This window comes from Mastacembelus armatus, chromosome 19 (assembly GCF_900324485.2).
Source record: "Mastacembelus armatus chromosome 19, fMasArm1.2, whole genome shotgun sequence".
Taxonomy (NCBI): domain Eukaryota; kingdom Metazoa; phylum Chordata; class Actinopteri; order Synbranchiformes; family Mastacembelidae; genus Mastacembelus; species Mastacembelus armatus.
The window spans coordinates 11,463,828-11,487,764 of NC_046651.1; the positions used below are offsets into that span (position 1 = coordinate 11,463,828).

A 23,937-nucleotide genomic window follows, 5' to 3' on the forward strand; every position below is an offset into this window, starting at 1 on the left:
GTCCCTTCATTCTCTGCTATGTATAGGCAGAAGATACTGGAGACAAGACTGAAGTACTGAAAAACTCAAATTTAAGCTGCTGAACATCTCTCATAAGAGTATAAGAGTTTGACATCGTCTGGTGTTCGAAAGACAGTCACGTTCTCGGTCTGCTTTGTGTTTTTAGCTGACTCCAGTAGGAACCACCATCTTTTCTGGTTTCTGGGGGAACAATGGTGCAACAGATATTGACGATGGTCCCAATGGGCAGATAGAGTACACCATCCAGTACAACCCAAAAGACCCGGTAGGTTATCCGTCTTCCTCCTAAATACGGGCAGGGACTAATCTCGTTATGTGAGCCATTGATCTACTATCATAGCTGTGGCAATGAGTAAGAATTTGGTTTCACAAGAAGCGTGTGTATTTACAGATTTTTTTATGTCACTGTTTCAAACTGAGGGCCAGTATTCCTTCAGTGCTGTGTGTCTAATAAACAGCTCATATCTTGTTTACTTTAATTTCTCTCTACAAATGGTACTGGAAGGTGAAGGTTTGGACTTTAGACGGGCTGTGCAGCCCTGCACTCTTCCTTATCTCAGAGTTTGGTTGACTGAAACTTGTTGAGGAGCAGATGGATCAGGCATTTATGTTTCAAAAAATAGTTAATTCTTATGATTCTATCATTACTTGCTTCATGAAATCAAATATAACACACTTTCTCTTATTTCTCACTATTTTGTCCCACGAAACTCTATTGTTATGATCATTTTTATATCATGAAAGCATGGTGACTTTAACTATACACTGTATACAAATATTATGAGCCATGATAATGTCTGACTGAATCTTAGCTTTATCTTGTCTGTGTTTGTTTTATAGTAGCTGTATGTTTTAGCTGTGAAATGTCTGGATTCATTGCACCTGAGCATAATATTGAAACCATACCCTTGCAGGATACTTCTGCACTTTCACTGCTGTACAATGTAATAGTCCTCCCACTACTATTACATGTTGTAACTTGTCTAAGGTGTGAAAAACATGAGAAAATGAACTGTTGAACTTGGAAATTACTCACCAGGTTTGTGTTTGTAATGGCTCTGTGTGTGTGTTTCAGACAGCCAACAGAACCTTTGACATCCCCCTGACACTGTTTGGCTCCGTTGTTCTTAGAGAAAGACTCAACTATGAGGAGATAACACGGTACCTGGTCATCATACAGGCAAATGTAAGGGGGATTTTTTGTGTTTTATATTTGTGTTCGTGTTTTATAAAAAGTTGAAATTTTAAAGGTTTTCACCTGAGACCTTTTATAAAAAATATCTTTCCAGTCCAATCAGTCCAGATTGAGTGGGAGTCTATTTGCTACCTAGAGTGTTGTTAATGTTTATTAACATGGTAACATTACTGTTGGTCAGCCTCGGACTATTTCTGCTGTGTTGAGTCAGCCATAGGGGAACTTTAAACACATCCTTAATTATCACTAATGTCTGTTAATGTAATTGTTTTCCTCCTTTTGTTTCATGACACGGTGTTAGATATTTGAAAGATCTAGAGTGAGTCATGACAGAAAATTGTTTAAGTTAATGATTGCACCATCAAGGTTTTTGTTGTGACAGGAAAACCTTGCTTATGAAACCTTTAGTCCTCAACAAAGTATACTGACAAATTTTCATGTGTCTCTAGGCCCATTTACCCTGAAAGCATTATTAAAAGTCAACAGTACACTGAAAGATTAATGTGGTCTGACTGCTTGAAAGCTCGACATACTGACTGTTCATCTGAATACAATATTAAGGGTGTTTTGAGTGGCTGTGAATTTGCTGAATAGAAATTCTTAGCAAAAAACAGTAAGTAAAGAAAGCATTTTTAGCTTGGTTCTGCCACCTTTGTAGCTTAAAAACATGTAATAACAGAATATAGAGTATTGAATCCATACAAAAAACAAAAGCTAAGAAGAACAAGTTGTAGTTTTAGGCATTATTTCCTATAACTGTTTCCCCTTCAAAATCCAAGTCTTGGCTGTAGCTTAACATGTAACACACCACTATCTAGGGTGACATCTACAGTATATATTTATCAAATTCTTGGCAAGAAAGTGAATAACAGCATTCCCCAAAAGGTTGAAGTATTCATTTAAGTCAAATAAACAATTTGTCTTCTTTTTTTATTTCAGTGACAAACAACATATGTGGAAATGAAATAATAAAAAACCTGCAATGTGGGCAGAGTTTGAATAAGTCAAACATTGAAATACAATGCTGGTCTTATTTACGGTTACTATAGATGCTGTTCTCTGCTGTCACGTCCTTGTTTACATCCCCACTTATTTTGCAGTGCGTGCACTGTATAATTATATTCTTTATGGTGTCAGCTCTTGCTTGAAATTAACTGCAGTTCTGACTTTGAAACGCACGCCACAAAAACATGGAAGTCACAATAAAGCATTTAAGGTACCGTGTTATGACGAGTTTATTTCCTTTAAGGGACCACTTCTTACTTGTTACTGTTAAGTGATTGACACCAAGGACAGCAATATTTTATACAGTAATAGAGAAACAGCAGTTCAGGTGTAATTGAACAACTTGAACTTGAAATAGCAGCTATTATGTTTCGAGTGGAGATGTGATGGGTGTATTGATTGTTCAGTTGCACAGAGTTTGAAACAATTTAAAACAATTTTTAAAAAGACATCACTTATGTATATATCAATTAACTGAAGTAAAATCTGAAAACACACCAACTGACAATACAGATGAATAGGGCTAGTAGTGTATTTCCTGTGAATTTGCTGAACAGCTACCTTTGTAATTGGAGGCTTCACTGAAGGCAGATCAACAAGTAGATGGTACAGTAGCACTGGATTTTCAAATGTATACACAAAAGAGTCATTGGACATTCATACACGGCAAAAATAAATACGTTGGAATGGAACTCTGTGTTTCAATAAAACCAGCTACAGCTTAAGGTCTCCTGGAGGTCTTTTCTGAATAGAAACATAATAATGCATAAGAACTGGTGGCTGAGTGGCTGAGCTTTTGTGGGTTTTCTCCAGGTACTCTGGTTTCCTCCCACAGTCCAAAAACATGTATGTCAGGTTGGTTGGTGAATCTAAATTGCCCATAGGAGTGAGTGTGAGTGTGTGAGGTTGTTTGTCTCTATGTGGCCCTGTGATGGACTGGTGACCTGTCCAGGGTGTACCCCTGCCTTTCACCCAAAGAGACCTGGGATAGGCTCCAGCAGATCCCTGTGACCCTGGTTAAGGAATAAGTGGGTATAGATGATGGATGGATGGATGGATAATGCATAAGAACATTCATTTATTATTTTGCATTTATCAATGACATTCATTTTAGTGTGGCTGTTTTCAAAAGCCTAAGACTTTTACCCAGCATAAACATTTGTACTGAACTTTTTTTTCCCAGTATTCACCTTATCTTTATCTGAATAAAATGTGATAGGCTGTCATGTTTACTGTTTATTTAGATTAAAGGACAAGAGCCATATGCATGTTTTTTTTTCATTATGACTAGTTTTCAGGAATCTTAAGGCCTATGCAGAAGAATTTTGATTACAGTGTATTATAATGATTGAGACGAACAAAAAACATTTGCGCATTTACTATACAGAAGAATGGAAGTGCCACTAATTAATAAATAGGGCCTACCCCAGTAACCCCTTAATTAAGACAATATAAACAAAGAAAATGACCAGTAGTTGAACTGGAGTATCAGGTTGCACCACTAGGCCTCTTGCAGTCACATGCCATGCTAAGGCTAGACACAGTTTGTAAAACTACTGGATTAAAACATTGGTTTCGGTTGTTAAATACATTTTCCCCCAGAGCAGATAATCTGTGAGATCAGTGAATTATCTGTAAAGACACAAATGTATGTGTAACCCTCACAAATATAAAAATAATCTGAATAATTTATTTGGTGCAAAAATATTATAATTTCAAAGCTTTTATTTTGATAAAACGTATTTCCATGATTTTTATAATGGTGAATCAATTATTGATTATGTTAAAGGGTGTTTAGTCTGTCTAATCTTCATTTACTTTATTAGTGTTCATACAGTGTTGTCACTGAAAATAATTGTATGGAGTAATAGACACCACAATCTCAGAGGTTGTGTTGTGCTGAGCCAGTTATAAATGCATTAGAAATCTGTCTAGTTGCTCTTGATGAGGTATAAATAAACATGAAGATGGTAAATCAAGTAGACATCAGATCTTGAAAGTACTGAAAATTCCCTGAGGCTTTGTTGAAAATATTCAGTAGAACTATATTATGGTCTGTCTTTATTCATAAGACATAAAGAAAAAATATATTAAAATATCAAAATCTGAAAATGCAAATATGATGTGCAGTATCATCTACTACTGTCTCTGTCTAGGATCGTGCTCCCAACCCCAGCGACCGTCGTACTGCCACCACCACACTAACTGTGGATGTACTGGATGGCGATGACTTGGGTCCTATGTTTCTGCCATGTACGCTTGTGGGGAAAACCCGTGACTGTAGTCCCATCACATATAGGGCTAATGTACTGGAGCTGACAGAGCTGGTAAGTGCCTGTATATATAGGATATTATACAGTGTTATATTTCTATGTATGGTGCAGGGGGGCATATTTCTGTTTTCGTCTCTATAAATATATGTACTGCTGCATTACTTCAGCAGACAATAGTAATGTGTGTGTGCTTGCATGCCTCTGGTTTTTGTCTTCATACGTCCATTTAGTGGATTTTTGTCATATAGGATAGTTGTGGTGATGTCTTTTTGTTAGAGCTAATTTTTTGTACACTTCTATTTATCGATACATCAATTATCCGTACTGCTTATCCTGTTGAGGGTTGCAGCCAGCTAATATGGGTGAAGTCTGCCTATTTATACATATTCATATTTAACTACTTAGAAATCCAAGACCATGAAGAGCTGGTGCTGCTCCTGTTTATACTATACTGCTTCTTTAAACCATAGTACTGTGAGTAGCTTAAGGTAAAAATACAAAACATAAATTATTCAACGTAACATTTTAAAGCTTGTGGTGCTGATACTGTAAGTAATTAGAACAAATGCGGCCTCAAAAAAAAAAAAAAAAAAATCTAATCCTCTATGTGAACTCTATAGCAAAAACTATGTTAAGATTTCGCTAGAAATTAACATCATCTGAAACAAGAACAGTGATATTTTAATTATAAGATGCTGTTAGTAGTGGCATAATGTTGTGCTGCAAGGTTATAAATGTAAGATTTAGATTTAAGATTATGTAACACAGTCTTTATTCAAATGACGTAACTATATTTATTGTAAGAGAAAAGTCTTAATGTTGTCATAGAAACAGTCTAATTAAGAGAAAAGCTAGTGTATGTAATGATACCAGGAGACAGTTTTAGACAAGAAGTTGAATCTTTATTCACAGATCAAACTGTGGCTCTCATTTTTGTGAACAGCTGTTTATAAGAATGAGCCAGCAATACTGTGGTATGTTTTTATGCTTACTTGGCTGTCAATATTGTTTTACATTTGTATCTCAGGCCTTAAGCTGATGCAGTTATCAGAACGACTTACAGTACCACTTTGTAAATGAGACAAAATTGCTGCAGGCAAAATCCTCAACTCCGACAAGTCAGCAGACCATTCATCCCTTACAGCACACATATATGCACACACACACACACACTCTCAATGGTGACAAGCTACCAGTGCATTCATGCCTTAACACCCCCTTGTCTGCCTACACACACACACACACCCATAACAGTGTCAAGCCAGTAGAGCAGTCATGCCTAACTGGACATTGTCCACTTCATCTTTGTGCTGAGATCCTTGTCACACATGCGCACACACACACAAACTATTAACACATGCACTCATATGCTCCCTTTACTCCAAACACACACAGGGAGCTCTTTCTCTGCCTTCAAACTCTTCTCTCTGATATCTTCCCTCACTCACACACACATACACTTTTACTGACATGTACACACACACACTCTTTCCTCTCAGCTAAGTTAGACATGGCGAAGAACAACAGGAGTAAATCAACTTTACACCTTACGGTTTTGAGAAGGAGCAAGTGTACGCAGACAAGGACAGGGTTTATGATGGAGAGTTGCAGGGGGTATATAGAAAGGGGAATCAAACAGGGAGAAAGATAAAGACAGATACACAGTAAAGTTATCCTGGGAAAATACTGTAGGGATTTTAGAATCTAAAGCGATGTATAAAACATATTCCATCAAAGGCAAAAATTGTTTCTTGCTTGTCAGTTTGCTCCCAATACAGAACTACTGCTGGCTCCAGATGCTTCACTGATTTCAGTCACTCAGACAAACCAGGGTTGCTTTGCTTCTCCTGTCTGTAAACTTGACTTTCATTGGTTATTGCTTATGTTCAAATATCACAGAATAGGATTGCACTCATGACAAGAAATTGCTTTATTTACTTACAAAAGACAAAACATTTTCAGCCATCCAGCAGTGTCGCACACTGATGAAGTTATTGATTTGCTGCCCAAAGGGATCGGTTTTAGTGTCAGACCAAAGATGCTCTTAGGGTCCTTGGTAATCCATGCAAACACTAGGTGGGCTGTGCAGTCTTTTACTCAAACTGGCTTCCTTCTAGACAGTCTGTCATAAAGACTTGATTGACGAAGTGCTGCTGAGATGGTTGTCCTTCCAGCAGGCTCTCCCATCTCTGCAGTAGACATCTGATACCATTTTATCTTTCATAAGTCTACCAAAATTGTGGAAGTGCAAGTCTAAGTCAGCAGTATCCCTATATCATTTTATAGTTTTCACATTTTTTGCAAAGGTTGATAAGTTGAAGACATTTTTTTACATTTCATTTTTATTCTTTGATCCCTTATTAATCTCTTTATTATTTTTTATCCAGAAGAGTGTGTAAACATATGGATTATATTTGGAAAAAATGAAATATGAACCATTTGCAGTTTCCATTATGCACTAATGAGTTCAAAGACAGACATCAAGATCATGTTCAGTGAATTAAATTCTTATGTTATGTATTTTCTTCTCCATCTTGACGATTGCAAGGTATTAGAATCGGCTCAGTGCTACACTGTGCGTGGTATTCATCTCTGAATGTGCACTTGCACATGCTTGACTTACCAACAGCATGGCAGGTTACCCTGCATTTATTTATTTTTACCTCATAGCCATCTGCAGCACCTCTACTGCCAGTTTAGTGGTCTCATTAAAAAAAATAAGGGGGCTGGAAGTTTGACAGCGTTAGTTGGTCTGCTAACATTTCAATTTCAGAACAGGGAGCTGTAGTTTGTATTGTTTTGAAAGTCAATCAAATAGAGGTAGAATATGTAACATTATGTACCATAGCTCAGCAAAAAAGAAAAAAGAACCAGATCCACATAAAGATTCTGAAACCCAAAGAAAAAAAGGGCTCTCGTATAGCTACGCTGTATGTGAAATGTACCTCAAATCCCTGAAGTATATAGTTAATTATGCATGTTTACGCCAAGAGTATGATCTCAGATTCACCTGAATGCACCCTGTTCTATTCAAAGCAGCTGTCTTTCAGGAGCTGTTTCATTAAGATGTTGTAAATGTGGGGAAAGAGTAAGCTAGAAGACAACAAATGACAAAAAGAGATATTTGAGATGAGCTGAGAGAGGTGGAAATAATGAACAAGTGGAACGGACAGCAGAGACCTGCTGTTGCTGGAATATGAGAAAAATGGGGAGGTGAAGTGAGGAGAGGAATGAATGAGGAGGAGAGTCAAGGCACTATAATAGTTTGAGTCCTAATCAGACAGATAAGATGTGACAACGTCAGAGCCTTAGAGCCAACGTTACTATTCTCTGTGTCTTTGTCCACACGCTCACACACACACAGACACACACACACACACACAGACACACACACCCTAAGGTGCTGGTCATTCATAGCAAGGAGCTGACTGTCAGAACATGTTGACACATACACTTCAAAAACGTTGCTGCCTCTGCAACTCAGAAATTTATAGCTGGAAGGGAAAAATAGATTATTGAGCACTACAGTAAACAACTCTCCCAACACCTGACAAATCATTTAGTCTGTCATTATGTCACACTAGCAGTTGATTGGCTGCTAGTCGCATGAAGATGAAAGCCAAAGCCTATAGCACTTTATACCATAACTTTATGTTCTTGATGCTTTCAACATAGAATACAGCCTTGTAGCACTGCAGTACACTGCATTGTGGAAATAGCCATCTTTTTTTTATGTGATAGGGTAGTGCTGTATCTGTGTTGCACCACGAACTCCATCTCGCCATGCACTGTTGTCTATAAAGCCCCACCTGACCACCAGCTGCCCTCGGGGGTGGTTTTTCCCTCCTCGATTGATCTCCTTGCTGCACCCCAGATCAGCCACCTGTCTGCACAGCTGCTGCTCATTTGCTCTTTAGTTTCCAAGCAATATATAAAGGCAGCCCCCCCCCCTACACACACACACTTGCCAGGTGGTGTTGCTTAGTTGTACTGTCTGATTCATTTATGTCTGCTTAATACCTGTTTCTGAGCTCTTGCATGCTGATTCTGCAGTGTTTGCTTGCTTGATTCTGGCTGCCTGTATTTGAGGGTAAGCCTTAACATCCCAGCGAGCAGACATCACCATTAAACATAACATTACCTACCCAGCTTGCTGTGTCTGCGGAGGGACTTCACATTTTGGGCCTGGATCATTAATTGAGTTCAGTTTTATCGGCCTCTCTGTGAGTTGTCATGTTTTACTAAAGCTACGGTTGCTAAGTGTTGATAGCTGGTCTCACACAATTTGCTTACTCCTTCTAGTAAATGCCATCTTTTTGGATATATACTTCCAAACTTAGTAGTGTTGGCTGTTTGCTGCTGTTTGAGCAAAACAAGCTATTGAATATATAAACTTTAGTGTTTAGTAACCAAGCTAAAACTTAGGCAGTTTATTACAACACTCCTACAATAAGTCTTTCTTGAAAATGTTTTATGACCATGTAGATTAAAGCATATGACCATTTTGGAAGATTTAGCTGCCAGAACCAGTGAACATATGAGTGTTTTACGTTTTACCACAATAAGCTTTGAGATACTCTCATGGGTATATTTTATAGTTCTTGAATATTTTATAGACCAACTGATAATTACCTTTAGTTAAAGCTGCACTGGTGTGGGGTAAGCCACCAGTACTCTGAGACAACTAAGTGGAATGCAGCCATTATTAATGTTATTAAATGAACAAATTTTTTAAAAGAATATACTGAGTCCTCATGTATAATGAAAAGCCATAAGCTATTCAGACCTTTGTTACATTAAAATGTAATGTAGTTACAGCTTCTACAAACTATACTTAATGCAGTGTGTATGCAGACAGAAAGAATAAGACTAAATAAGAAAAAAAAAAAAAAAAAAAAAAGCTTCATTAAAGCCTAATAAGGACTTTATGAGTGAAGTGCTGTGGCCATATACTGCATAGCCCTGTTTTAAAGCCAGGCACAAGACAAAGTAAAGTGCCCTGTTTTAGTACTTCTGAGAAAAGCAGACACATATGTGCTATACAATAGTTGAGCCCTTCAGTAGATATGAGTCTAAAGGGGACTTGTTGTTTTTTAAGATTTGCTTGAGCTGAAGTGGTGATCTGAAGGAGAGAAGTCACACTCTCAATGCAGTGGAAGAAAAGGACATTTATGTTGCATTTTAATATTTTCACTGTTTTTTCATACACCAGAAAAGCTGGTAGGAATGATTCTCATTGTAGTAGCAGTTTCCTCGTGACCTGGCTGTCTTTCTCTGACTTCCTCTCTCTTCTCTGGTATATTTACAGCTTCCTCTGCTCCCTGTTTACCCTCAACTCCTGGCAGATTAATCTCCCTTTCCATGTATTTACACCCTCATTTACCCCACTTCATTACCCGCCATAACCTCCTTTCTGCCTGTGTCTCCTTCCCCTTCCTCTCTAAGTGACAGGCAACAGGAGATATAGCTCTGTGATCGCTAGTTTTTAAGTGCAGGGTGACAGGTGCAGTGGTAAAGTACTGTATCGTTGGTGGTGTATGAGTGTACTATTGTGTACAGTGTGTATGTGTGTTTGGTGCGTGCTCGTGTGTTCTCGCACACTGGGGAATACTTGCAGTGTTGTTGGTTTGCTTGGCTTGATATTTTACAGCTTTGGTGATTGTAGATTTTATCCTATAGACATGTTATGTTTCTCCCATTGGGGGTCTTGGTATTACACACTTCAGCATATTGCACTATCATAAGTCACCATTACAGCCTGGCCATAGTTGCATACAAATAAAGATCCACACTTGCAGACTCTCAGAGTGCACGTATGTGTAGCGTATACACAGTAGATATGGACAAACAGGTACAATATATACACACAATAAAACTTGTTATTGTGAGTTAGGTTTTAATTTCATTTGAATGTGATCATTTTTCTTCTTGTGCGTTTTTTTTTTTATACTGTGTGTGTGTTGCAAATGCACAGAATTTTATATGTGGGCATGAATGTGTGCTCTAAATGTGATTTAAAGTATATCACTGTGTGTTTTTGCCAACAATTGATTTTCCTGTTCTCAAGTTTAACTCTGGTTTGCTTTGCTGGCATTCTTGTAACTTGTTGTTACGTAAATAAATAGCAAAGTAAGGCCTTTCCACTTTCCTTAGAACAAATGAGTGGGACAGAATACCAAGAAAGTCCTTTTTTTTTTTCTTAATATATCTCTCCTGTATTTATTGTATTTGTTTGAAATGTTCATGGTAAACTTGCTGCCAGTGTTTGGGGGAAATTTAAAAATGTTCTACTAATTCAATTTTGCTTGTCTGTTGCCATTTTTATATATATGTAGAATGTTGTGCTATTGTGATAAAAAATCTTTATAAACTGTATCCCATTTTGCCTTGGCCTGATGCATTTTTATGGATCTGTTTTCGTTGAGATATTCAGTTTTAATGCTCTCTGTGGTTTTGTCTGCAGAATAAGGTGAATCCTCTTAATGTGACTCCAACCATACAAGCTGTGGACCAAGACAGAAACATACAACCTCCTTCTGACAGGCCAGGGATTCTCTACTCCATCCTTATTGGTAGGTTGTCAATACTAATTACAATATAGAATTGCACATAGGCAATCATGATAGGTGATTTTATCCATGTAGCTGTACCAAATTAGAACCACGCTTCACAGAACCAAATTTTATCTAATTATTGCAAATGCAATAAAAAGGCTTTTTAGGGAGGCATTTAAATGTTTAGGTGCTGGATTAAATTGGCAAGGTAATATGTGAAGTAACTGTTAACAGGATGCTTATAGCCAGTTAACACAGAGATGATGTTTCCAAATTTAGACTAAATTGTCTGGCTAATAATGCTAAACTGAAAGTCATTTCTAGCACTGTGCACCATTGCTGCAAGACATCTTTATTACTGTTTGAAACTGAAAATGCAGAGTCACAAAAACTTTGAGCAGCCTTGATTACATTCCCCCACTGTCAGAGTAAGGATTAAGAGCAACAGTGCTACAAAGGGCAAAAGAATTAGTTGCAACATGGGAGATTCTCTCAAGATCTGTGATTCGGAAGAGAGTAAATGAATTTAAAAAAGCAGGTGATGGTTGGTTTGAGTAAACTTTAGGGCCTTATTTTCATGGTGACTCAATGACCAGTGGAAGCAGCGCTCTGAGAGTTTGGGCATTTTGTGACCTTGAAATTTGCTTTTCCCATCTGTTTGCTGTTTTGGTGCCAGTTGCAAAGCTCATGGTCCACAGGTAGGAATGAACACATATGTTGATAAAGCTGCAGCCTTTGATTTGAGGGCCACGCCAGAGCGCAGTGCCACTATACATGGCTTTCCTCTCTGTTTACCTTTATTAAATCATGCGCAAATGACACCTGGCTGCTACTAATTAATGTAATACAACACATCAGACTGATTCATTATGACTTGGTATGTCATTTAAGTGGGACATGTCCAGTTACCTCATCATCAGCCCTATGTCATTGCCTCTTTTCTAACTTTTTTTTTTTTTTTCATTAAATTGCATTTTACCATTTGGCAGAGGCTTTTATCCAAAGCAAAATACAAGTGTGGTACAAGGCAAGAAAACATAGCTAGGTCAGGGAGAAGACATTAAATGCTAAGTGCCATAAGAAGCTATGATTTTGTTTCATGAGATATTAAGTACAGAATAGCAGAGATTTGTTCAGAATTTCATTTTTTTTAACTTTGAAATACATTGCAGTACAAATGGTGTTGTCATTTTAAGGTATGATGTGAACATTTATTATGTGAGGTGCGGTAGAAATAAAAGGAAGTGTTGGATTGATGTGGTCATATAAACAGCCTCATCTTTATTTTGTTTTATTTTCATTATTATTATTGTTTTTATTTTATTCATCAGGGTAAATAAAAGCCCACAACATCTGCTGCTGGTTGCAGATCTGAGGTGCTGTGTAGGGGGGCACCTCTGGACATGATCCCCACATCACTGTAACTTTTATCAGACTCCAACAACACACTTGGCTTCGACATTCTGTCTTATTTCTTCTGACTCTTCTTTCCTTTGTCCATGTTTAGTGTGTTACGCACCATATAATGCCAAACACCACAGAGTACTCTTCTGTATTGACTGAAGAATAAAGAAAACAGTTTTCCTGAAATATCACTGCAATTATCACCACTTCTAAGACATACAGTACTGTTGTAGAGAACAGTTAGGCAGATCTTTGTAGAACAAAAAAAAAAAACTGCTCTCTTTTCACAGCTTCTTTGTTGTAGTCTATGACAAACCAAAAGCATTCAAGTATGCATGACAAAAGAGCTTTTGATTTCAGCTATTTCCAGGCAGAAATAAGCATTGTTTCAATGAGATGTAAGGGTACCAGCGCTTTTAGTCTAAGTTAAGAAGAAAGTAGTAACTCAGACTAACTGGAGTTACATAGGGGGATTGACTTCATCCCCCAGAAGTAGCCAGTCAAATCAGTGGTAGCCAAAAAGATGCAACACACATGCAAAGAAATGCTCACTTGAGAAATGTTTTTCTGCATGTGTTGCTGCTTCTCTCGGTAGAACTTGATTTCCCCCCTGAGCAATGCAGCATTTTAAAGCACCATACTAATGTATGTGTGTACATTTGTGTCGAGAGCTGAGATGAGAAAACTAGGCGCGTTAGCTATTTCTCTTCCTCCCTCTTTTATACTGTGCCTAGACACCCACCACACAAACATATATTGATTTTTTTAACTAATTATTGATCTTTCGCCCTCTTTTACACAAGCTCCATTTTTGTGTATTTTGTTTTTACTCTGTTTTTACTGTTTGTATTGCCTTCTGACTCTTAGGCAAACCAGAGTCCTATGCGGAATATTTCAGCATGAACAGAACCACAGCAGAGCTCCTGCTTCTGAAGCCCATCGACAGAGAACTGTATCGCAGATTTGATCTGGTTATCAAGGTGAGAAACACTGGCACTGCAGAGTGGGAGAGCTTTAATATGGTTTTCTCCCAGCTTATTTCTTACAGAAACACCAAAGGAGCCTATCACCTCACTGTGCACTGCTTTATTTTACTGCCATCAACCCCTGAATATCAATCAAGCTGTTGATCAGCAAATGTGTAATCTTAAAGACTAAGTGTTTCTCTTTCCTTTATTTATTTGGTGGTGTCCTGGTTTCTGACAAATAAAAGTACTCTACCCTGAGCATATTAAATGGCAGTCATTGAAAACAATTACAATGACTATGCAAAGATGTTTTTGTCTCCGTTAAATCAGTTATAGAATCATACCATCAAATATATATCAGGTTCTGCTTTACTGATATTGAAAAATGAATTTTTTCCTCTGCAGAATGTTTATGCTGTAGCAAAAATGACACTGCATTAGGTGTACTTTTGGGGTGGTAAAGCTGTTGGATCCCTATTGAGTTAATGAATGAAAGGAGGAAAAGGAAGACAGCAGCAGACAGAAAATAAGCTGCAAACAGCGCAGAAGTCACGGGAGAATACAGATGGGCAGGAAAAACACATGGGTATGCGGCAATCAACCAGTTGTGTAGTGATGTGTTTTAGATTTTAGATTTCAATACAGTCAGCATGACATCTCATTTGGATTAAGATTACAAGGGTGAGGCTGGGAATAAAATATTCACTGTGCACCTCAGTGTTTTAACTCATTGTTCTGGGTGGTATTTTAAGCTCTGGGAAATCACACGATGTGGTCTGTATTAAACATGCACATTTCACAGAACAAAGCAGGGAAAAATGGAAAACCTTTCCAGGAGAGCTGAAGGGGAGGTACACATGGGGGCCAATATTCTATTAAAAAATCATACTCAAAACTGAAAATATATATTAATATGAATTCATTGACACCATTCAGTATAAATTTACGCTTAGTCACAGATATCATTATTTCAGATGTCTATGATGAATAAACATCAATAAATCTGCAGGGAAATCACAGAAAGAAAGTTGATTCAGAACCTGCCCGAGAATTATCGCTCCTTTACATTTTCTTAAGTGCAAAAGTAATTCAGTTTTTTCTGATCCTGGCTGTGTTCATTGCAAGCACGACCTGATATTATCTAATTTGTCATGCTTTTAATTACTCACATACATCCAGTGTAGGCTAAAATCACTGCTGGAGCCAGTATTACTGCAATCACCTCATCTCCCCTAGAGAAATAAATCCAGTCCTGGGAGAGCAGTAGTACTTTTAGGTAGAGACCAACTTTGTACTTAAGTTTGTACTCCACAGAGTTATTTTGTTTATCTCATCAGCCTAGGTCACAAATGGTTAAAATAAAGCAAAGAGAAACTCCAATTTTCTAATAAAACTTGGTCTCCTATGTCCAAATTCAAGAAACGCACATAGGCTTTGTTTGTTATTAAAAACAAAATGTAGAAATGGCATGTGTTGATTTCTGTTTGGTGAAGCAACTGGATTATTGATTAGTGGAGTACTGAAGGTGAAGCACTTTAGACAAAACAATTATTTTCTCTCTTAGGCAGAGCAGGACAATGGCCACCCCCTTCCAGCTTTCGCCAACCTTCAAATTGAAGTTCTGGATAAAAACAACCAGGCACCCTACTTCCTGGAGACCAGTTACCATGGCTACGTCAGTGAGGCATCACCAGTGGGAACCACCATAGCGACCAACGCAAGCCTGTCTGCACCTCTGGTCATCATAGCGCTGGATAACGATGTGGAGGAGGTGAGAATCAGCCACTAAAATATTACAAACTGAATAATACTCCTGTTCCAACTAAAATTCTAATAAAAAAAAACATTTTTTAAATAGTCATTGTTCACATACACATAGTACAGGCAATTTTCTATGTCAGCTCAGTGCCTTTGAGGAGTCACTTCTATGATTTGTTGCATCTACTTCCTTATAGGTACTGGCCAATAAGTTGCCTGTAGGTACCGTCTGAGTTTCTTCATGCTGTCTTTACCTCCTTTTGCTGGGTTTTGATTTTTGGAAAGCTAAATAGGTACAATGAACCTCTGAAATTTCTCGGTGTTAGGCATCACTCCATGCACACCACTTAAATGCAGATAAATCCAAGCCTGGCAGGCCTGCCATGCCTGGTTAGGAGTGCAAAGCTATAATTGGACAATTGCTGTTTGGGGGTGCCATTTTACAGTCATTTGTTATTCTTAATAGAAAAAGAAGCAGTATGGAACATTCCTAAGCCACTGCAGTATAAAATGTAGATCTGAGGAATGTACATTAGCAAAGAAACCAATTCTTCTCTCCAAACACAATTAAATCACTGTGTAAACAAAGCTAGCAGCATGGTGACAGTGTTTAAACCCACCATACAGATATTAACTGAAGTGCCCATTTATATTTATCTTAAGGATCTTCTGAATCTCTGCTTTGTGTCTTGCTTGCATGGTGTGAAGTGTCCTATCTAATTTCCCTGTGAATTTGGATTGTACAGCTATCCCCTTCTTATATTACCTCTCAGTGATAATGTAAAAATTTACAGTGCTACATTGTTATCACTGTTACATTCCCAAGAGCTTTACGTGTTTAAAAAGTAGCATAGGCATTTTGACAAAAACAAGCTTTGGTTGATTGCTTTCTAAAAGTTCCCCACAGCAGGGAATGTGCTTAGTGGGGATGATGTGTTTGTTTCTATGTGTTCATGAAATGTTCTGTGTGTTTGTGAATATACAATAAGTTATTTTGAATATTGCGATCCCTCGTCTTTCCTCCAGCATTAAGTACCAGCAATGATGATTAGTCCTAATTGCTTTTATGTGCTGTTCATGACTTTTATTAGTGTGTATGTATATAATTGTTAGTGCTTCTGTGTGTGTGTGTGTGTGTGTGTGTGTGTGTGTGTTTGCCTTCAACTATGTGTGTTTATTTATGACTCAATATCCACACTGGCTACATCGACAATATTATCAGCCTCCCTTACCCTGCTGAGCCAGCCTTATCTGGAATGAGAACTCACACACACATACAGTACACACAGAGGAGGTGACTGCGTGGGTAATGTCAAAGGAGGACTTGGCTGAGGATTGCCTCTCCATCACACACACATACACACATAGAGCCCTCTTAGGAGATTTTTTTTTTCATGTCAAGAAAAACTTGGAGATGTTTTTCATTCACTTCCTCCTGTCAAAGCACTTCTGTGCTCTTAGCTGTTTGGTATATGTGAAGCATCTGATTCTCCACTCACATATTCAGGTTTTTACAATATATAATAATGAAGAGAGACAAACATCTGAATGTGCAGGATTTCATTGCCTGCTTCTTCTTAAAATTAAAATAGTTTTTTTAATTGAACCAGTGGTGGTACTTAGCAGCCAACATTACATTACTGCTGTTGTATTAGGTAGCCACGGTACCTTCCCTAAGCAGTTTATGATTAACAAAAGAAATATTCTCCATTGTAATGCCTTCTCTGCAACTCTAAACACTTCTCTTTCTATTCAACAGACAAAGGATCCCCAGCTTCAGTTCTCATTGGACAGCTATTCTGATGTTTTCTCTGTGTCTGCTACTGGAATTAGAAGATACCTCACCCTGGTGCAGCCCGTGGACAGAGAGACACAAGAATCTTATACGTTCACGGTACTTCAGAGCCTTAGCATTTGCGTGCATTATATGCAATATAGAGGTGCTAGAGAGAGAGTGGGTGAATGCATTCGAATAGCACATTTCAAAATGCCAGACCTTTAAGAAAATATTAGTGAAAAATGAACAAGGATCAGGGAGGAGAGGGAGGCAGGTGGACACGAAAGAGAAGAGAAATTGTGGACACCTGTAGCTCTATGAAGTCAGTAATATTTTAAACCTAATTGATCCACTGTAAATAGTAGGGAGGGAGAAGTGTGAAAAAGTGAGGTGAGAAAACACTCAGAAATAAGAGTGCAGGACAATACAGAGAACTGAAACAGGGGACAGTAAGCAGATGGAAGCGGATGAAGGAAATGAAGGACAAAGAATGAAAGATAATAGAAGAAAAAAAAGAAATATAAAAAGACCTGTGCATTACACTTAAACAGGGAACATTCAGTTCAGAGACAGTTCACTATTTTTTTTTTTTTTTTTTTTTTTTTATGTGGGATTCAATTTTATACTATAACCCTGCTCCTATAAATTAGTTTGGTATAAGAGTCAGGGCTTTTATGAATGATTGGCTTGTTTTGAGCATTCAGGCCACTACTTAGCTCTTTCATTGCTCACTGTGGAAATAAACGTAGAGAACAAGACTTATTACAGTGGTCACTGTCCTTGTGCGTATACCTCTTTCGATTAGTTTTCTTTTTCTGTCCCTCTTATGTTCTGTCTCCGATGGACCGTCCCCCCTTTTTCCTCCCTTTTTTGTTGTTGTTCCTCTCAGTCTGTCATCCTCTTATTTCAGTGAAATCTAATTCAGCCGTTTCTTTACAGGCAGGGCACAGAGATGGCTGCCCATCGCCACACACAGGGCATTTCTGTCCATCGCTCTGCCTCGCTATATGATGTACAATATTGTTACTTCATACAATGGTCTATCTGTCAAGCTCAGTTTGGTCACACTGGCAGTGTGTGTTCCTGTGTGTGTACCTGTGTGTGTGTGTGTGTGTGTGTGCACACGTGGAACATTTTACCAGTTGATGCGGCCCAGTGCGTGTAGGCAGCTGTTTGGAAGTTAAAGATGGAAAAAAGCAGAAAGTCTGGTGTATTGATTGAAAGGCAGAGGTGTACAGTAATCATCATGAAGGCCCCGCAGGAGAAATTAAATGGAGGAAGAGAGAGACGCGGTGGATGATTTTCATTTAAAGGAGTCAATCGGCTTCTTGGGAGTTGAGATTGGTATCGGTGAGAAACCTCTGTTGATAAGCACCGCAGAATATTTGTAAAATACATGTTTTCAAGACAGATCAAACCCCTGCCAGTGACATTAAACAGGAGCATGATTGCAACATTAACGTTATCGACAAAATGTGATGTGACATAGACCCCGTCACAGGATTGAAGTAGAAGGGGGTAGGTTTGATACTGCTGCTGGCTGGTGTTCCTCCTCCACATGTGATCCAGGCTCAGACCAGAGCTGATGTGCAGCATTACCTTTTATGGAAGGTTCAGCTGCGCTCAACAGGTGTGTTAGTGCTGCAGGTGCCATGACTGACTCATTTGATGATTGTTTGCCAGGTTTAGTTGAATTATTTGTCTGAAAGAGCACAAATGCCTGAAATGGACTCTCGTTTGTTCAGTTTATTTCTTTATTTGCAGTGGATATCCTGAACTTTTGTTTCCTGTTTTTTGTAATTAAAACACCACCTTTTTTGTGACTCAAGCCATCACCTTTGTTCTTTCTTTTTTGGACTCGTGATGTAGTTGATGTATGCAATCTCAGCCTTTTTGAGTGTTTCAGTTTCATCTCATTTTTTGATGGCGTGAAGAAGCCTTCAATATTTGCCAAATGGTACAGTGAATGCTTGCGTTTTCTGTGTGCATCTAAAAATAGAAAGATATAAAATTGATACAGTGCAAATCCAAATAGTGATGAATGTGTCTGTAAAAAATGCTTGAAACTGCAGAATGAAATGTTTAATTTTCCTTAATGTCTCAGAGTTAAATGAGAAAATCAATACATCTGACATGTCTACACACTAAGTAAAAAATTAGCTTAGCATAAGAACTCTATGAATGGGAAACTGCTAGAAACTGCTGGCTCTGTCCAAGAATGTGACTTCCAGGAGGAGTACTGTCACCTTTAGGTGGGGCTAGTCAAGTCATTGTTCTAAAATGTAGCTTGTTGTTCATACACAACTTTTAGTCTTTAATTTTGTTTTTTATACAGGTATTTTATACTGGATTTTGTTACTTTTGGACAGAAAGTAAGTAAGTAAGAAAGCTAGTTGTTTCTGCTGTTTCCAGTCCTTATAGTAGGGCAGTCCCATCTCCGGTCCTCAAGGGCCACTACCAGGTGTCTGCCCAGCTCAAGATTTTGCAAAAATAAATTTTCTGTAGTTTGGCTGAATGTAACCTTTTCTATAAGGAAGAATGTTTTATCTGTTCTTGTCAAAAAAACACACTATATTGTTTTTTATTTCTCTGTCTCTCTCTCTGTGTCTCTGTCTCTCCAGCTTTTGGCATCAGACGGCGTCCAGCAGAGCTTTCCTGTTACTGTGACGATAATGGTGTTGGATGCTAATGACAACACTCCAACTTTTGCTAATGTCTCTTATAATGTCAACCTATTTACAGATATGAAGCCTGGAGAAACAGTGTTGCAGGTACTCACTGACGCAGTTCATTTAATAATAGAATGTAAGAATCTGTAGGAAGTGAGACAAATGACATTTGTGTGTGTGTGTGTGTGTGTGTGTGTGTGTGTGTGTGTGTGTGTGTGTGTGTGTGTGTGTGTGTGTGTGTTTGTGTGTGTGTGCGCGCATCTCTTCGCAGCTGTCAGCAGTAGATTCTGATGCAGGTCCAAACGGTCAGGTCACCTACCGGATCTTAGCTGGTGCCCAGGGACATTTTCTTATTGGAAACACGTAATTATATCACTTGCACTGTAATACCACACAATATATGTAAGATATATATATCCACTTACAAAATGGAACCAGTATCTCAGATAACTGAGGCGTAGACTAATAACTGATGGTGTCATTTAGAATTTACAAAATGCTAATATATCATTCCTACATTAATACTATACTATGATAAGTAATTGCCAGTCACATATTGTACGTCCATTGACAAGACAGCTGGTGGTCTATATCTTGATTTTCAAAAACCAAAGTACTGTCACAATGTAAAATGCAGTGTGGGGTGTCCCAGTTGAAATGCTAGAGGTAAAATTTAACATGCTATAGCCTTCTCCTTTGTTTAGGTGCTTTGAATATGTGTATAATCATGTAATATTACATGAAACTGTTTTCACAGCACTGGGGTCATTAATGTAGCTCCTGGTGTTGAACTTACTGTGGGCCGGAGCTACGCTTTGACTATAGAAGCGATGGACAATGGTCCTGCACCTCATCGAAGGTGAGTGTTTCTGATGTATACTTTTACACAAGAAGTCTAATTTCTTCTTTTTTGCACACAAAGTGATTTCGTGTTGGGCTCTGAGTCCTGCCAAAACTCAGGCTTGAAAGGTCATCAGATTTGCAGAGCCTTCCTACTCTCCACAGTGCTCTCTGTTGCTCCCTGTTTGTTTCTCTTTCCATGCCTTTCTCTCTGTTCTCATCTACTCACCAGTTTTCATTTTTAGAAACACATCATAAATTTTAGGTTTTCTAGTGGAAAATGGCAATAAAGGGATTCCAAGAAAAGATAGTGAGTGTGTGAGATGGACAGAAGCAAAGGGAGAAAAGTAAATGAAATGTAATGAAGGCATCCTTGTCTACTAGTTATAGTAAGAAACTGAAAGAAAATCATACTATCTGCATGTCAGAGCAGGGACAATTTCAGCAAATGCAGGGGCACATGGTATCTAGAATAAATGTCACAGGTGGTAAAAGAAACTAAATGTGGTGGACTTTGGCCCTGTTACTCTAAAGGATAAGGACTGACTTGATAAGGTGACATTATTCTGATTCTTGTTCTCCCCTGCCTCTTGTTTCCTGTCTCCTGCCCTTTACCTCTCCTTCATGGACAAAACAAATCGATAAGAAACCATAACTTTCGCCAAATCACAAAACTCTGTTTTCCAACACAGGTTATTTTATGGAAAGAGCAGCTGCTCCTAATTTTGTGCAAGCTCTGTGAATATTGATTTAGTACCTAGCTGGCAGAGTAGAAATATTTTAGTTCCAGCAATTGTTGTGCTACATGTGAGAACAGAAGCAAATCCAGCCATCGAGTCATTCACTCACTGGAACGTGGTCCATCCTTATTGCTCCACAGATTGATGCAGCGTCTGCACTGGCAAATACTTGATGGGTTTTTTTTTTGTGCTGCACTAGGCCTTAGTCTCATGTAAGAAACAGCATAGAAGAGTCACTGACAGTGGGAACATGCCATGCCAGGTTACAGAAAAAGAGGCGTTAACTATTTTTCTTGCACGTCATCCCTCTTCTCCTTCTCATTTCATTCAGAGCACAGTTCTTTGTGTTTTGCACTTGAGAATACCTGAACAAAAGGAGAAATTAAGTGTCCTTGCAGAAAGGACAAGCAAGCCTAGTCCTTGTTCTTCAAATAAGCAGCACAGAACAAAAGCAACATTTAGTTGTAGACACGTAGAAACATTATTTGAAAAATGTGGCCTTAAATCATTAATGCCCATATGAAACTGAAAGAATAGAATAATTTCTCCTGTTCATACATGTTATCAAGAGATCACATCCTCATACAGTAGCCGGTCAGAACCCTTTGACCAAACAAACAGCCACCAGTAAAGGCAACCTGGGCTCCAGTCAAGTTCAGGAATAATTAGAGCTGTATGTGCTGTAACTGCCCATAGCATAATGGAGTGCCATAGCATAATGTCTGAATAACTCTGTAAAACTACATTTAAAAACATTTTTCACATTGTCATTGTGTGCTATTAAATTGTACATTGATGGGCCAAATGGTAGTTTTATCCGTATACAATTTAATCTACACCACAAAAATGTGTGTAAAATGTGAAGGGGTCTGACTATTTTCTGAAGCCACTTTAAATTTGACATATGGGCCACACTCAAATTTACCCAAATAAATACTGGCTAACAAAACAGATAAGACCTTAAGTGTGGAATAAAAAACATTATGGCTTACCTATAGCTGTGACAAAATTATTTATGTACCCGAGCTTGAAGGAAACAAAAGACCGCCTGCAGAGGCGAGTGGGGAATTTTTAAAATATATATAATATAATGTATTCATTGTCAGAATTGCAGTAGCTTGTGCTCTCCTACATTATTTGTCAATCATCATAAATGCTGGAATACTCTCCTCTCACACTTGGCTCCAACTATGTAGCTGCCAAATCAATACAGAATGTGAACAACTGCAGATTGAGGTGGTTCCAGTGATTGGCTCACAGATTGTCCCCAAATTTCCCCAGACCCCCCATTTATCTCAACTGAAAACATAACCTGCATAACAAATCAATCATCTATTTCTGTCCCACCTAATTTGTTGAAACTGTGGGTCAGGACCCAAAATGAGCTGAGTCTCTCTTTCCTAGTGAGTGAGCCAACGTATGAACAACAGCAATTTTTAAATAAGTTTGGATCCCAGGTATTACATCTGTATGTTGGTGGGCTGGACCCCTTAAAATACATATGTCGTTGAGATTAGAAGTGCTTTAGCATGGCCTAAGTAGAAGAACCTCAGAATACAGGCAACAGTTTGTAGTCTTGTAGTGTCATTTATACTGAACCTAAAGGTAACTGAGAAATGAGGGCACCACCACAGAAAAGAGATGAGATAGGATAAAGTATTAGATAAATAGCTGCTGGATAGAGAGAGAGAGAGAGCAAATATATTACCTTCCTAATTATCGAACAGTCAGTCAGTGGTGCTGTTAAACCAGGCAGACGCTGCATAGATTTAGCTCGAGTTTAGCCCTGAATTGGTCACCGTCCACTAATTTAAAATCGGTCTGAATTTTGGCGGATCTGTTGTTGTTTGACATGCGGTGCAAGCAAAGTCCCATTGCTTCATTAATCACGTGAATGTTTTACAATCTGGCTCCCGGTCAATTAGTTGAACTTCTGGTTTGTCAGAACTTGTTGTGTAGTTTCTGTTTTCTAGTGCGAGCTATTCCACAGATTAATTTCTGAATGGCTCCTTTCGAAATATCGATTTTACTGTAAGTAATGTCTAATAGTAATAGTGTAATTCACCTTCAAATTATATTTTTTCCTCTTCTAACATCCAAAAAAAGTAATTATATTAGTGTAGTCAATGCCACCACAACACCTTTAACTCAACACCAACTAATACTTGACCAAAATGTAATGCTGAGTGTAAGCGGCCCATACAGTAAGAGTAGTATTAGGTGTAGTAATTATTACCACTGTACTACTATTATTAGAATTAGAATTATTAGAACACATTAGTTGATTAATTCATTTCAGTGAAGTATTATGGTAAAATCAGTGATTTAAATCCAGCTTAAGTTCTAGTCATGTGGTCTCCATATGAGATATGTTATATAGTATATTCAGAGTCTTGGTCCTGAGCCAAAAAATTAAATTTCCCTGTGGGATGAAGAGTAAGATGGGAAAATAGGCTACAGTAGAAACCTCGCCTGAATAGTCCCTCATTGGTTTTCATCAATAATGCCATCTGAATTGTTTTAATAAAACACTGGCTTTCACTCTCTTTGGCAGCTTACATTTTCCCAGCCTTTATCTCTTTATTTATTTATTGTTGCGAGCGTAAACAGATTTTATGGACTATTGTTTAGACCCGAGGTTCTTGGGCTTTTTCAGTCGATGATCCACTTTGAGTGGAGTTAATCTCTCCCTGCTGGAACTCAACAGAAAATAAATCCCTGCAGTTTCTTACC

General features: G+C 38.2%; 1 protein-coding gene across 3 annotated transcripts in view; it reads left to right on the top strand.

The window, feature by feature from the left end:
* Positions 1-23,937, top strand: part of LOC113135432 (protocadherin-15-like) — a 116,762-nt gene that overhangs the window by 25,090 nt on the left and 67,735 nt on the right. For all 3 annotated transcript variants that reach the window (XM_026315478.1, XM_026315477.1, XM_026315476.1), the window contains exons 6-15: positions 167-286; positions 1,097-1,207; positions 4,378-4,548; positions 10,958-11,066; positions 13,320-13,432; positions 14,985-15,191; positions 16,938-17,072; positions 19,577-19,726; positions 19,896-19,987; positions 20,382-20,483. In XM_026315478.1, the coding sequence (XP_026171263.1) occupies positions 167-286; positions 1,097-1,207; positions 4,378-4,548; positions 10,958-11,066; positions 13,320-13,432; positions 14,985-15,191; positions 16,938-17,072; positions 19,577-19,726; positions 19,896-19,987; positions 20,382-20,483 (1,310 nt within the window). The remainder of the gene's footprint in view (positions 1-166; positions 287-1,096; positions 1,208-4,377; positions 4,549-10,957; positions 11,067-13,319; positions 13,433-14,984; positions 15,192-16,937; positions 17,073-19,576; positions 19,727-19,895; positions 19,988-20,381; positions 20,484-23,937) is intronic.